The sequence below is a fragment of the Gymnodraco acuticeps genome, unplaced genomic scaffold (genome assembly GCF_902827175.1).
Source record: "Gymnodraco acuticeps unplaced genomic scaffold, fGymAcu1.1, whole genome shotgun sequence".
In the NCBI taxonomy this organism is placed as follows: Eukaryota; Metazoa; Chordata; class Actinopteri; order Perciformes; family Bathydraconidae; genus Gymnodraco; species Gymnodraco acuticeps.
The window spans coordinates 3,866,487-3,879,102 of record NW_022990238.1 but is presented as its reverse complement, the minus strand read 5'-3'; the positions used below and the strand labels follow the sequence as shown (position 1 = coordinate 3,879,102).

Sequence of the window (12,616 nt, the reverse complement as noted above, 5' to 3'; positions counted from 1 at the left end):
TATTCTTGATCACTAACAAAAAATACAGAAGCAATAGAATGTTTTTATGAAATGCGTTTTTAATTGAATATATTGAAAAACATTTAAATCATTTGCAAAGCTGATACAACACCTCCACGTAACTGTCACAACTTTAACACAAGCCTGCAGACACATGTTCTCTCACATGTAAAGCTGGTGATGACCAAACAGCACACACAATAAAGCAGCAGACAGTAAACGGTCATTGTGCTCCTCTACTATTGCTCAGCGGGACACTCAGACTTCTTGATGTTTTGCTCTGAAGTCTGGGAGCCCTGAGTCACTTTACATGTGTAAACCTTATCCATGTTCCAGTCTGACGTCTGGACGGACAGATAGCTGCTGATTTTAAAAGTCTTGTCGGGTTGCTGAGCAGCGGTGCTGGTAGAGATCCCACTGCTCACTGGACTCCCAGCAGACAACCAGCTCACATCTGCAAAAGGCACAGGCTGACTGGACAGACACAGCAGAGAGGCTTTGTTGGCCTGGAGCTCAGCACTGGACGGAGGGAAGACTGTGAGGACAGGAGGAGGGAGGCTGGAGCCTGAAAACACATGGAGAGCTTCCATCAAATACTAATCAAATCATGTATTCAAAGCATGACAGAAACAGAACCATTTAGTATATGAGTTTATATTACAATCCATCTGAAAAAGTAAAGCATTGGCAAAAGAGAAACATAGAAGTCTTGACCTAATATGAGCACTGTTCCTTTTAAAAGAAATCTATCAAACACAACCCAATACATATTTTTCATTTATTCAGAATCCTTTTAATCAATTAATAAAGTCCTTTTAAATATCTTATCCTGTATTCACATTTGTAAAATATGAATTTCATTCATTGTGAAATATGATGGTGTATCAATAGTAACTCTGCTTTGTTTGTATGTATCTAACCACCAAAGAGAGAAAAATACCAATCCCATATAGCTACAATATTATTCAGGGATATTTAAAATGAACCTTAAACTTCAGACTAATTACACACATTCAGCAATGACTTTAATGCACATCTAATGAGCCTTCATTTTAAATATAGTTCATAAATGTTAAAACTGTTCAAATCTGGTAAAATTCCCTCAACCATCAAAATGTTTTAAAATGTTTGTAGAAAATATGTAAACATTGTGAGCATTCCATTAGCTTCAAACACACAGCTAGGCATGAAGATCTAAAAACCAGTCTGTTATTTAATGAAAAACATGCTTAAGGTTTAACATAAACTTAAGGTTTAACATAAACAATGATTATTGCTCTTCATACATAAGAGAAACATCAAATATATCCTGTTTCACGATGAGTTAGAAAGTACTTACTTGTCACAATCAGCTTGGTGCCTTGTCCGAATACCACAGTGATTCAGTTTGTATACATGGCTGTACAAAAACCTCCTGACTCTCACTGATGAGGGGAGTGGAACTGAAACATCTTGCTGAGAGCAACTTTCACTGTCAACATCTCCTTCACTTCATCAGGCTGATTCTATTCCAAAACTCTGCTGGACTTGAGGACTGCATTTTGAGTCTTCTTAGATATACGTCCACATATCAGCATCAGACAGAGAATAACATTCATGAGAATGCTCTCAGATTTCATTAAAACTGTAGTGAGTCTCTCACTGAGGTTTTTGTCACGGTGTGAATCTGTCACGATCTGTCTTTATGGTGTTTTGTCTTGTCTTGTTTCATGTTTTATTTTGAAAGGTCTTCACCTCCTGTCTTGCCTGTTTCTGTCTGCGTTGTGTCTTGTTTGGATTTGTCTGTGGTTCCCTGTCGTTAGTTTCCCTGGTGTGTCTGATTACCCGATTGTGTTCACCTGTGGCCCCTGTGTTTTCTCCTCCCTCCTCACCTGTGTCTTGTTTGTGTGATTAGTCTTGTGTGTATTTAAGTTCTGGTTTTTCTGTCTGTCTTTGTCGGTTCGTCTTTTGTCATGACTAGTTCGTCGGTGAGTGTTCTGTTTTGTCTTCGTTGTTCACCTAGCCTTGAAATAAAGGAATTTGCACTTTAATCTGCATTTGGGTCCTACCTGCTTCACATACCGTGACAGTACGAACCGACCACATTATGGACTCAGCCCTTTTGATGCGACAGGCGGAAAGTCTTGGATACTCTCTGGAGTAAATGTTTTATACGTGGAGAGGCACCTCATCTAGACGGGGTAGAGAGGCTGCGTTGAAGGAGGCACGTCAGGAGGTTGCTCGCAAGCCCTGGCTCTGGAGATTGTTGCCCGAGTGGCTTAGGGTTTTCTCACGTAGCCCTGAGTACCAGTCTTCAAGTTCTGACCCTTTCCTGGGGTCTGGTCTGGCGTTTGGAGGTCCACGAAGACTCCTAAAGGACGAAAGGCCAGGGTTCCAGCGCCAGTTTCCGGCTCCAGTGCCGGACCCAGCAGCCATGGTTCCGTGCTCCAGTACCATCCCACATAGCCATGGTACCGTGCTCCAGTACCACCCACACAGCCATGGATCCGTGTTCCGGTTCCCTGCCCAGCAGCCATGGTTCCGGCTACAGTGCCGGCCCCAGCAGCCATGTTTCCGGCTCCAAAACCGGCCCACACAGCCATGATCCAGGCTTCAGCTCCGGCCCTTACAGCCATGTTTCCGGCTCCAGAACTGGATCTTACAACCGTGGTCCCTGCACCAGAGCTGGCTCATACAGTCATGGTCCCGACTCCAGCACCTCGTCTCCTGCTGGCTCCCCAGCCGACGCCAGCTCCCCGAGTTTTGTCGGCGTACCGGCCGACTCCAGCACCTCGTCTCCTGTTGGCTCTCCAGCCGACGCCAGCTCCCCGAGTCTTGTCGGCGTACCGGCCGACTCCAGCACCTCGCCTCCTGCTGGCTCCCCAGACGACGCCAGCTCCCCGTGTCCTGTTGGCGTACCGACCGATACAAGTTCCCTCTCAAGTCCCCTCTCCAGTTCCTACCCGAGTCCCCTCTCCAGTTCCTACCCGAGTCCCCTCTCCAGTTCCTACCCGAGTCCCCTCTCCAGTTCCTACCCGAGTCCCCTCTCCAGTCCCCTCTCGAGTCTCCTCTCCAGTTCCCTCTCAGGTCCCCTCTCGAGTCCCTTCTCGAGTCCCCTCTCTAGTCCCTTCTCGAGTCCCCTCTCTAGTCACCTCTCAAGTTCCTACCCGAGTCCCCTCTCGAGTTCCCTCCTTTAGTCCCCTCTCTAGTCCCTCCTTTAGTCCCCTCTCTAGTCCCTCCTCTAGTTCCCCTCGCGAGTCCCCTCTCGAGTTCCCTTCTCTAGTTCCTCCTCTAGTCTCTCCTCTAGTTCCCCTCTCGAGTCCCCTCTCTAGTTCCCCTCTCGAGTCCCCTCTCGAGTTCCCCTTTGGTTCCCCTCTCGAGTCACGTCTCAAGTCCCTACCCAATGTCCTGGTCCGTTGGAGGTTCCGCTGGGGGTCCTGCCAACTCCATGTCCTGTCCCGTTGGAGGCCCCGTCGACTACTCCTCTGCCGAGGGTCCTACCAATCGTATGTCTGTCCCATTGGAGGTCCCGCCGTCTACTCTCCTGCCGGGGGTCCTGCCAGCTCCTTGTCCTGTCTCGTTGGAGGTCCCGCCAACTACTCTCCTGCCGGGGGTCCTGCCAACCCTTTGTCCTGTCCCGTTGGAGGTCCCGCCGTCTACTCTCCTGCCGGGGGTCCTGCCAGCTCCTTGTCCTGTCTCGTTGGAGGTCCCGCCGACTACTCTCCTGCCGGGGGTCCTGCCAACCCTTTGTCCTGTGCCGTTGGAGGCCCCGCCGACTACTCTCCTGCCGGGGGTCCTGCCAACCCTTTGTCCTGTCCCCTTGGAGGTCCTGTCGGGGGTCCTGCCAGCTCCTTGTCCTGTCTCGTTGGAGGTCCCACCGACTACTCTCCTGCCGGGGGTCCTGCCAACCCTTTGTCCTGTGCTGTTGAAGGCCCCGCCGACTACTCTCCTGCCGGGGGTCCTGCCAACCCTTTGTCCTGTGCTGTTGGAGGCCCCGCCGACTACTCTCCTGCCGGGGGTCCTGCCAACCCTATGTCCTGTGCCGTTGGAGGCCCCGCCGACTGCTCTCCTGCCGGGGGTCCTGCAAATCCCGTGTCCTGGTCCTCTTCCGTGGGGGATCCTGCAGAGGCCTGTCCCACCAGCTCCGACACCGGGTCCTGCCCGGTCTCCGGCACTGTCCCGTCAGCGCCTTCCTGCCCGGCCTCCGGAGCTCTCTGGTCTTCGCCCTCGAGCCCGGGCCCTGAGAGACGCGGTCTTCGCCCTCGAGCCCGGCCCCCTGAGAGCCGCAGTCTTCGCCCTCGATCCCGGCCCCCTGAGAGCCGCAGTCTTCGACCTCGATCCCGGCCCTCTGTGAGCCGCAGTCTTCGCCCGCGATCCCGGCCCCCTGACTCTTCTTGCCGCTGCCCTCGTCCTCGAGCCCGGCCCTCTGACTCTTCCTGCCACTGCCTTCGCCCTCATGCTCGGCCGCCCGAGTCCCCCACCTTAGACTCTGCCTTGCCCCCGGGCCGTCCGCCCGAATCCCCCTTTTTGAACTCTGCCTTGCCCCCGGGCCGTCCGCCCGAGAACCCCTCCTTGAACTCTGCCTTGCCCCCGGGCCGTCCGCCCGAGATCCCTTCCTGGTCCTCTGCTGTGCTCCTGGGCGGTCTGGTGGCCTAGTGATACGTCGCACAGTAATACTGAGCAGAGTCTCCTGCCTCTGCCTGCTTAATGATGAACTGATAATCTATTGTTGATGAGGCTTTAGAGTTGAATCTGTCTGAAGAGAATCCTGATCCAAAGTCTGGTGAACTGCTACTATGGTGAAATCTAAGGACATATCGAGGAGCTTCTCCAGGAACCTGTTTATACCAACTAACACGATTTACTAAAATCTCTCTCCACGTTGCAGTTGAAAACAACCTCTCGTCCTGTAGAGACTGTGTGGACAGCAGGCGTCTGAGTCAGCACTATCATTGCATCAACACCTGTCAACATACAGAGGAACAGACATGAGTGAGAGGTGTATGTGTGAAAATATGGGCTATAAAAAGAATGATAAGAATATCTTACATGTCAGAGCAATGATGAGAGTGCAGAGGGTCCCCAGCATGGTGTCAGTGTGTGCTGTAAACGTCCCTTAATGTCCAGCTGAGAGGTGAGCAGAGTGAGAGGAGAAGAGAGACTGAAGCTTATAAACACACTGAGAGAGGAGAAGTGCAGGAGGAGGAGTTTCTACACTCAGCAGCATGCTTTCATTCACTGACAAACTAAAGTGTTGTATGTGATTTACACTTTATAATTACAGGAGCAATTTCTCATTTATTTTTTATGATTTAAGCAGACAGGTTTTGGATCTCTTTTGATGTCCTCTGCATGATTAACTTCCACCAGATGGAGTTTCTGATTTAATCTCCATTTTAATTCATCGTCTAATAATCATATAAAGTTCATATTTGTCTTCGTTTCCATGTTTATTTGTGAACGTAACAGAATGGAAAAAGATTGTATCTTCAAATGTTTCAATGTTAATCCCTACAAACAAACATTTTACCTAATTATACAAACTGATTTAAAATATATTTAGTTTATTGATTGTCTGCATCTATTTTTTATTTTTATTTTTTTTTTTTCGAGCATGTAAAACCAAAGAAAATACAAATGAAACAAAAGATGATACAGACATGATACAGTACTATACAAATGAATGCAATAACCAAACGAAATATTTAAATAATAATTGAATAATCTGTAGTATACAAAAAAAATCTGATAACAATACAAAAAAAAAAAAAAACTTTAGCTAATTACACGTCCGAAAAGGGGTCGGAAGAAGTTTACACTTATTTAATCCGACCCCTTCTCCCTTTTGTTTTTACTTTTTTTTTTACATCTTAATATACGTTAACATACAATATAAATGAATACCCTAAACCTGAATAATTCATATAATCATTCATATAATATATACAGGCAAGTTAAGAGAATTGTCTCTATATATTCATAAGTATATATATACACATATGTATACACAAATTCATAAACATAAATTCATAAATTGAATACAAAACAAGAACATAACAGTTATGGTTTAGCAGTTTCCTCCCTGTACCTTGTGAGAATGGTGTCTTTATACCTCTTTTTAAATAGTTTGATGTTTGGACATCCCTTTAGCTCCTCACTCAAATTGTTCCAGATCTTCACCCCACAAACAGAAACACAAAAACTTCTCTTTGTTGTGCGCACCCTAACATTAGTGAATATAAATGAACCACGTAAATTATAATTCCCTTGTCTTTCATTGAACAGTTTATGAATATTCCCAGGTAATTGAACGTTTTTTGCCTTAAACAGGATTTGTGCAATTTGGAATTCAACAAGATCTGACAGTTTTAATAATTTTAGCTCTAAGAATAATGGGTTTGTATGATCCCTATAGCCGACATTTGTAATAAGTCTTATTGCTCTTTTTTGTAAAATAAACAGGGATTGTGTTGTAGTTTTATAATTACTGCCCCAAACCTCTGCACAGTAACTTAAATAAGGTAACACCAATGAACAGTAAAGAATGTAGAGGGAATTTTTATCAAGAATCTGTTTTGCCTTGTTTAATATTGCAAAGAGTTCCTGATGTGCATGTAGTAATGTTAGTTTTTCAATATTGTATGTCAGGTTTCTTCAGGGCCTCAGGAAACAGGATTCATTCAAGTCCTGTCACTGTTACTGTATCTTGTGTATTAATCCCAGATTCTGTACATTTCAAATTAGTATAAAATATTACTTGGAAAGACAAAGCAGCTTTAAAAGCCTGAATTATTTTTCAGATATTATGGATGATGCTGGATGGCATATTTATTTATTCATATTTTAATAATTAAAGCATGTATTAAAGGTATGAATACATTTATAAATTGTTTTGTAAATGAATCCAATAAAATCCTTTACTATTATAAACAGGTTATTGCACATGGTATGAGACACTGAGTTGTTTGAAGGCTCTGTTATCAGATGTGTCAGAGACTGAAAAAGCAGAAGTTCTTGTGAGGAGGTTTTTGTCACGGTGTAAATCACTGTGATACGTACTCTTTAGCAGAGTCCTCCCATGTTTTACAGTGATAGACTGCTGAGTCTCCCTCCTCCACATTGCTGATGATCAAACGATAATCTGATGTAGACTGATGAGCAGATGTGAACTTTGGAGAGGAGAAGCCAGAGCCATATGTTGGAGCGCTATTGCCGTGATAAAACCTCAGTACATACTGAGGAGCTCCTCCAGGAATCTGTTTATACCAGTAAGCATAATGGTCAGTAACAGTCCCCAGGTTACAGTCCATGGAGGCTGTCTCTCCTTTCCTCACCGTCACTACAGGCTTCTGTGTCACCACCGTCACACCACTCACACCTGGAAACAACAAGAGGACATGGAGTCAAGAGAAACACACAGACTGATGAATCCAACATGAGGTCAGAGCTGCAGTCAGTCAGCCTGCTTACATGTTAGAGCAGTGATGAGAGTGCAGAGGGTCCCCAGCATGGTGTCAGTGTGTGAGGAGGGCCTTGGAACTAAGAAAGTGAGCTCACTGCTGACAGAGGAGAGGGTTTGGAGGATGAGGAGAGGAGGAGCTGGAGGAGCCATTTAATACTTGAACACTGAAACTGAGTGGCTGACAGGAGGAGGAGCTTTGGGCCAATCTGCATAGTTTTCACTATTGATGTATTACTTATCTTTTGTGGAGGGAAAATAGTTTAATTCATTAATTTCATTAATATTGAAATCTTGAAGTACAATGATGTAGCTTAGGCCACATTTTGGGATATGCACACATTAACGCAATGTACAAAAATAACAGTTTAAATACATGTCTTTAATTGGTTAGTAAAGATGGGATTTATACATTATTTTAAACGTTTATATAATGAGTCAACAACATACATCTGCTACAGGATCTTAAACTAAACTGACTGCACATTTAGAAGTAAACTGTGAATAATCAAACGTTAACAATGAAACTATCAATGTATTTCAGTTAGAGAAGTTTCACTACTTTACACAGAGCTGAGACCTGACCTCTTCATTTACATGGAGCTATAAATAAGGAGACGAGGCCTACAGGTGCATCCTGGGACGGAAGAGAGGGAGGAGTAGAGAGGTGATGCTTGATTGACGGAGCATGAAAACTCAGTAGCTGATTTTTATCAGATCCGTAAAGTTTTGCATTAAGTTAACTTTTTAATTAAAAAGAAAACAGTCTGGCTAAAACCAGAGGTTTTGTTATGAAATCTTCATAATGGATTGTAATTAGCTCTCAGTGTTCATCTGTAAATTCTTGCAGCATCCAAAATAAAAGACAAATCTAAATGATGTAAAAAATACCTGAACTTAATATTTTCATCACTGCCTTTTGAAAAGTGAAGTTCAAAGTAACGATGAACAGAGGAACTGTTTTGCTCTTCAAAGGTCATCATCTTGTCAGAAATAACCTTGAATCTTGATTATACTTTGGTCCATTTAGAACTCATTTTAGAATAGGTAGGATAAACAGGCTACAGAGAGGAAAACAAATAAAAGCCATATGGCCTAACTTTCAGGAACTTCATATTGGCTACAGCTGACACATCTCTTCAGCGCAACATGTGGCCTTAAAAGTGATAAAGAACAAATGATTTCCAGAGGTTGGGCCAGCATCTTGCATGGCAACTTCCACAACACTGGACTGTGAGTATGAATACATGACACAATGCTTTATACAACTAGAGTCAAAGAGAAAAATGTAAATGCTAAATAAGTCCTTTATGTCCTTTTACAAAGTAGCAAGTCAAGTCAAACCATGTTGCAAATTAATCTATTTTTAATAATAATGTGGGTAAATACAAACAATCATAATCAAATAATTATTCGTACGCGATTATACAGTATCATATCACAACTTTAGATTACATTTGTAGGCATCATGTTCTTTCTGTCCAGTTATTAATACAATAATGACAGCTAATATAATGTGAGTGAATGCTGCCATCTGGTGGTTAAAAGTGACTTTGTCGGGAAAGGTCATATATGTTTAATTAATTAAAATATATTTTTCTACACATACATCACAAGAGCAAGTCTTTATATTATACGAACGTATCATCTCCTTATGTGAAGAATATATAAAAGATATGATTTATTGTGAAACATCCACACTGAAGGGTCTAAGGTCTCTGTGGCCCTCTTCTCCTCGCTCTGACAAGGGTGGGCTCCTGGACCGTCCCCCTGTAAGGAGGCCTCCTCTGTGCTCGCAGTGGAGATCTCAGTCCGACACCGGGGGGAACCCTCTGTACGAGACGCTGAGGCAGAGCAAACCTGCCCTGCTTGAGGTCGTCCACAAAACCCTCCACACTGTCAAACTTTGAGGTGAGTCTACCCAGCTCGTCTTTCAGAGAGTTGAACTGCCTGTAGAGGTCTCCCAGGGCCTCGGACAGAGGCTGGATCCTGGACACATGTAGAGGCATTTAGGAAAGTACAAGAGAGCAAATGATTTCATTATTTGAATGAGCTTTGGCAATGTGTTCATGAGCTGAAATAGGAACATTGTTTACTTGCAATACATAACCAAGACAAGAGCTCATGAACATAAAGTCACAACATGTTGTTAAGCAGGAGCAGCCCCACCACATGCAGAAACATCAGGATAGCAGACATAAAGAACGGAAGTCCCTTTTAAAGAATCTGAAAATATAGTTTAGGAAAGTTCACGTGCAGTAAGCACTGCATCTGATATGGTTGATGAGGAATGTCCGCTACTAGTTGTTAGTATCATGTCCCAGAGCCAAAACACTGAACTTATCAGAACACAATATTACACAATACAAAGAACATTTTCAGCTGAAACATTTCCCATTGGCACATTCTCCATAGTGAGGTCATTTACAAAGTTGAGTTGGCTTTGTGTGGATGGGATCACTTACTTGCTCTGATAGTTCAGTTGTCATGCGCAGAGCAAAGCAAGTTATATCATTTATTATTACCCACAATTGCAAACCATTAAAAGCACACTGACATCACTGGCTGTTGTTATTCTCACTCAACATGTTCTCTTCTTGATCTTGTTTGAGCATACCAGCAATACAATTTAAAGTGAGAAGCTGCTGTGTCCCACCTGTTGTATTCAGGCAGGACTGAAGCGTGGTCATTGATCAGCAGATCTTTCACTTGGGTTAAAATGGCATATTTCCAGTTGTCCAGTACCTGGGTCAAATTGGAGCAAGTCTTGCCATTGGTGTGTCCTGCTGAAGACAGAAATGTAGAGGAGGAGATAATATTCATCCTGATCTTTCCAAACAGAATCTTAATTTGAGTGGGTTTTTTTTTAAACAATACTTTATTTAGGATACACAAATTGAGGAAAACCTAAATTGACCACAGATTCTTCCTGACCTTTAGAGTCCCAACGTGAGGTTTCCTGCTTCCGAGCTCTGCATGTTAAGATCATACAGAGCATTAACACAATCCTCTTCATCATCACCTATCAACAAAATAAAAAATAAAAAAATACAAGGTTTGCATTCTATTGGGAAACAGGTATGAAAGCAGTGGTAAAATAATGTAACTTATAACTAACTATAAATGGTAAACACATAAACGTAATTTTACGTTTATGTGTTTACCATTTATAGTATAAGTTACATTCCATAAGTTCCGGTTACTGGAAATGCTACAATCTGCAGCACTAAACTTGTAATCTACCCTGAGCTATAAATAATCATAAATACCCACGCACAATACTCAATACACAATAATATTTCCCCTCTCTCTCCAAGTGAGGTTCTTACCCTCATTACCTATGCCCGCCCTACCACCTGTCCTCTGGACCCTATCCCTTCAAACCTCCTTCAGACTATCGCTCCTGATATTCTACCGTTTCTCACCCATTTCATCAATACTTCTCTAACTTCTGGTCACTTTCCAAACAGTCTCAAGGAGGCAAGAGTAAACCCTCTCCTAAAGAAACCCACTCTCAACCCGTCTGATGTTATAAACTACAGGCCTGTCTCTCTCCTCCCGTTCCTGTCTAAAACACTTGAACGTGCTGTCTTTAAACAACTATCTCCATCAGAACAACCTTCTGGATCCGCACCAGTCTGGTTTCAAGGCAGGTAACTCTACAGAAACTGCCCTCCTTGCTGTCACTGAGGAACTGCACACTGCTAAAGCAGCCTCCCTCTCCTCTGTCATCATCCTTTTGGACCTGTCTGCTGCATTCGACACGGTGAATCATCAGATCCTCCTTCGCACTCTCCAAGAACTTGGAGTTTCAGGCTCTGCACTTTCCCTCATCACCTCATACCTCAAAGACCGCACCTACAGGGTTACTTGGAGAGGGTCGGAGTCCGACCCTTGTCAATTAACTACAGGGGTCCCTCAGGGCTCTGTTCTTGGTCCCCTCCTCTTCTCCTTGTACACAAACTCGCTCAGATCTGTCATTAGCCCGCATGGTTTTTCACTGCTACGCTGACGACACCCAATTAATCCTGTCCTTTCCCCGCTCAGAGACCCAGGTCGTTGCACGCATCTCTGCTTGTCTAGCTGACGCTATCTCTCAGTGGATGTCTGCTCATCACCTCAAGCTCAACCTTGACAAGACTGAACTGCTCTTCCTTCCGGGAAAAGATTGTCCCACTCTTGACCTCACAATCAACATCGGCACCTCTGTTGTTTCCCCGACTCAGACTGCAAGGAATCTGGGTGTGATCCTAGATAACAACCTGTCCTTCACTGCAAACATAGCTGCTACAACCCGTTGCTGCAGATACACGCTTTACAACATTAGGAGTATACGTCCCCAGCTGACCCAGAAAGCGACGCAGGTTCTGGTCCAGGCTCTCGTCATCTCACGCCTAGACTACTGCAACTCCCTCCTGGCTGGTCTACCTGCATGTGCCATCCGACCTCTGCAGCTCATCCAGAATGCAGCTGCTCGTCTGGTCTTCAACCTTCCTACATTCTCCCACACCACGCCGCTCCTCCGCTCCCTCCACTGGCTTCCGGTAACTGCTAGAATCCACTTCAAGACAATGGTACTTGCGTACCATGCTGTGAATGGATCTGGCCCTTCCTACATCCAGGACATGGTTAAACCGTACACCCCAGCACGTGCACTCCGTTCTGCATCAACCAAACGGCTCGCTGCACCCTCGCTGCGAAGGGGACCCAAGTTCCCATCAGCAAAAACATGTGGGTTTGCTATCCTGGCTCCAAAATGGTGGAATGAGCTCCCCATTCACATCAGGACAGCAGATAGCTTACACACCTTCCGGCGCAGACTATTAACAAAGCACTTATATACTAATAAAGGGCTGGCTTATCTAAAGCCAGTTGAGTAGCACTTGAAATGTTTTTGCTCTATGAAACTGATGTACTTATATGATTCTGTTTTCTTCAAGTTTGTATTTTGTTGGTCGAACGCACTTATTGTAAGTCGCTTTGGATAAAAGCGTCAGCTAAATGCAATGTAATGTAATGTAATATTACACTTCTGCTTTATAAGTACTTTTATTTTGAGTGACATTAACCCTCCTGTTGTCTTTCATCAATCATAACTTTTCAGTTTTACATTCGATTGCATTAAGGCTTTATGATATCCTTCACAGTAGACATTTGAACATATCAAATTGCTGATCT

The 12,616-nt window shown here is 44.2% G+C and overlaps 2 protein-coding genes across 2 annotated transcripts; both read right to left on the bottom strand.

Moving 5' to 3' along the window:
• Positions 1-39: 39 nt before the first annotated feature.
• LOC117548290 (immunoglobulin lambda-1 light chain-like) lies at positions 40-7,559 on the bottom strand. Its single transcript, XM_034219452.1, has 4 exons — positions 7,450-7,559; positions 7,035-7,357; positions 1,340-1,373; positions 40-565 (listed from the first exon to the last, which is right to left on the bottom strand). Exons 1-4 carry the CDS (start codon positions 7,487-7,489, stop codon positions 240-242), a joined length of 723 nt encoding a protein of 240 aa, XP_034075343.1. The 5' UTR covers positions 7,490-7,559; the 3' UTR covers positions 40-239.
• Positions 7,560-9,077: 1,518 nt separating this feature from the next.
• Positions 9,078-10,261, bottom strand: si:dkey-282h22.5 (uncharacterized protein LOC107988040 homolog). The gene is made up of 2 exons (XM_034219957.1): positions 10,095-10,261; positions 9,078-9,427 (listed from the first exon to the last, which is right to left on the bottom strand). Exons 1-2 carry the CDS (start codon positions 10,259-10,261, stop codon positions 9,148-9,150), a joined length of 447 nt encoding a protein of 148 aa, XP_034075848.1. The 3' UTR covers positions 9,078-9,147.
• Positions 10,262-12,616: the final 2,355 nt, after the last annotated feature.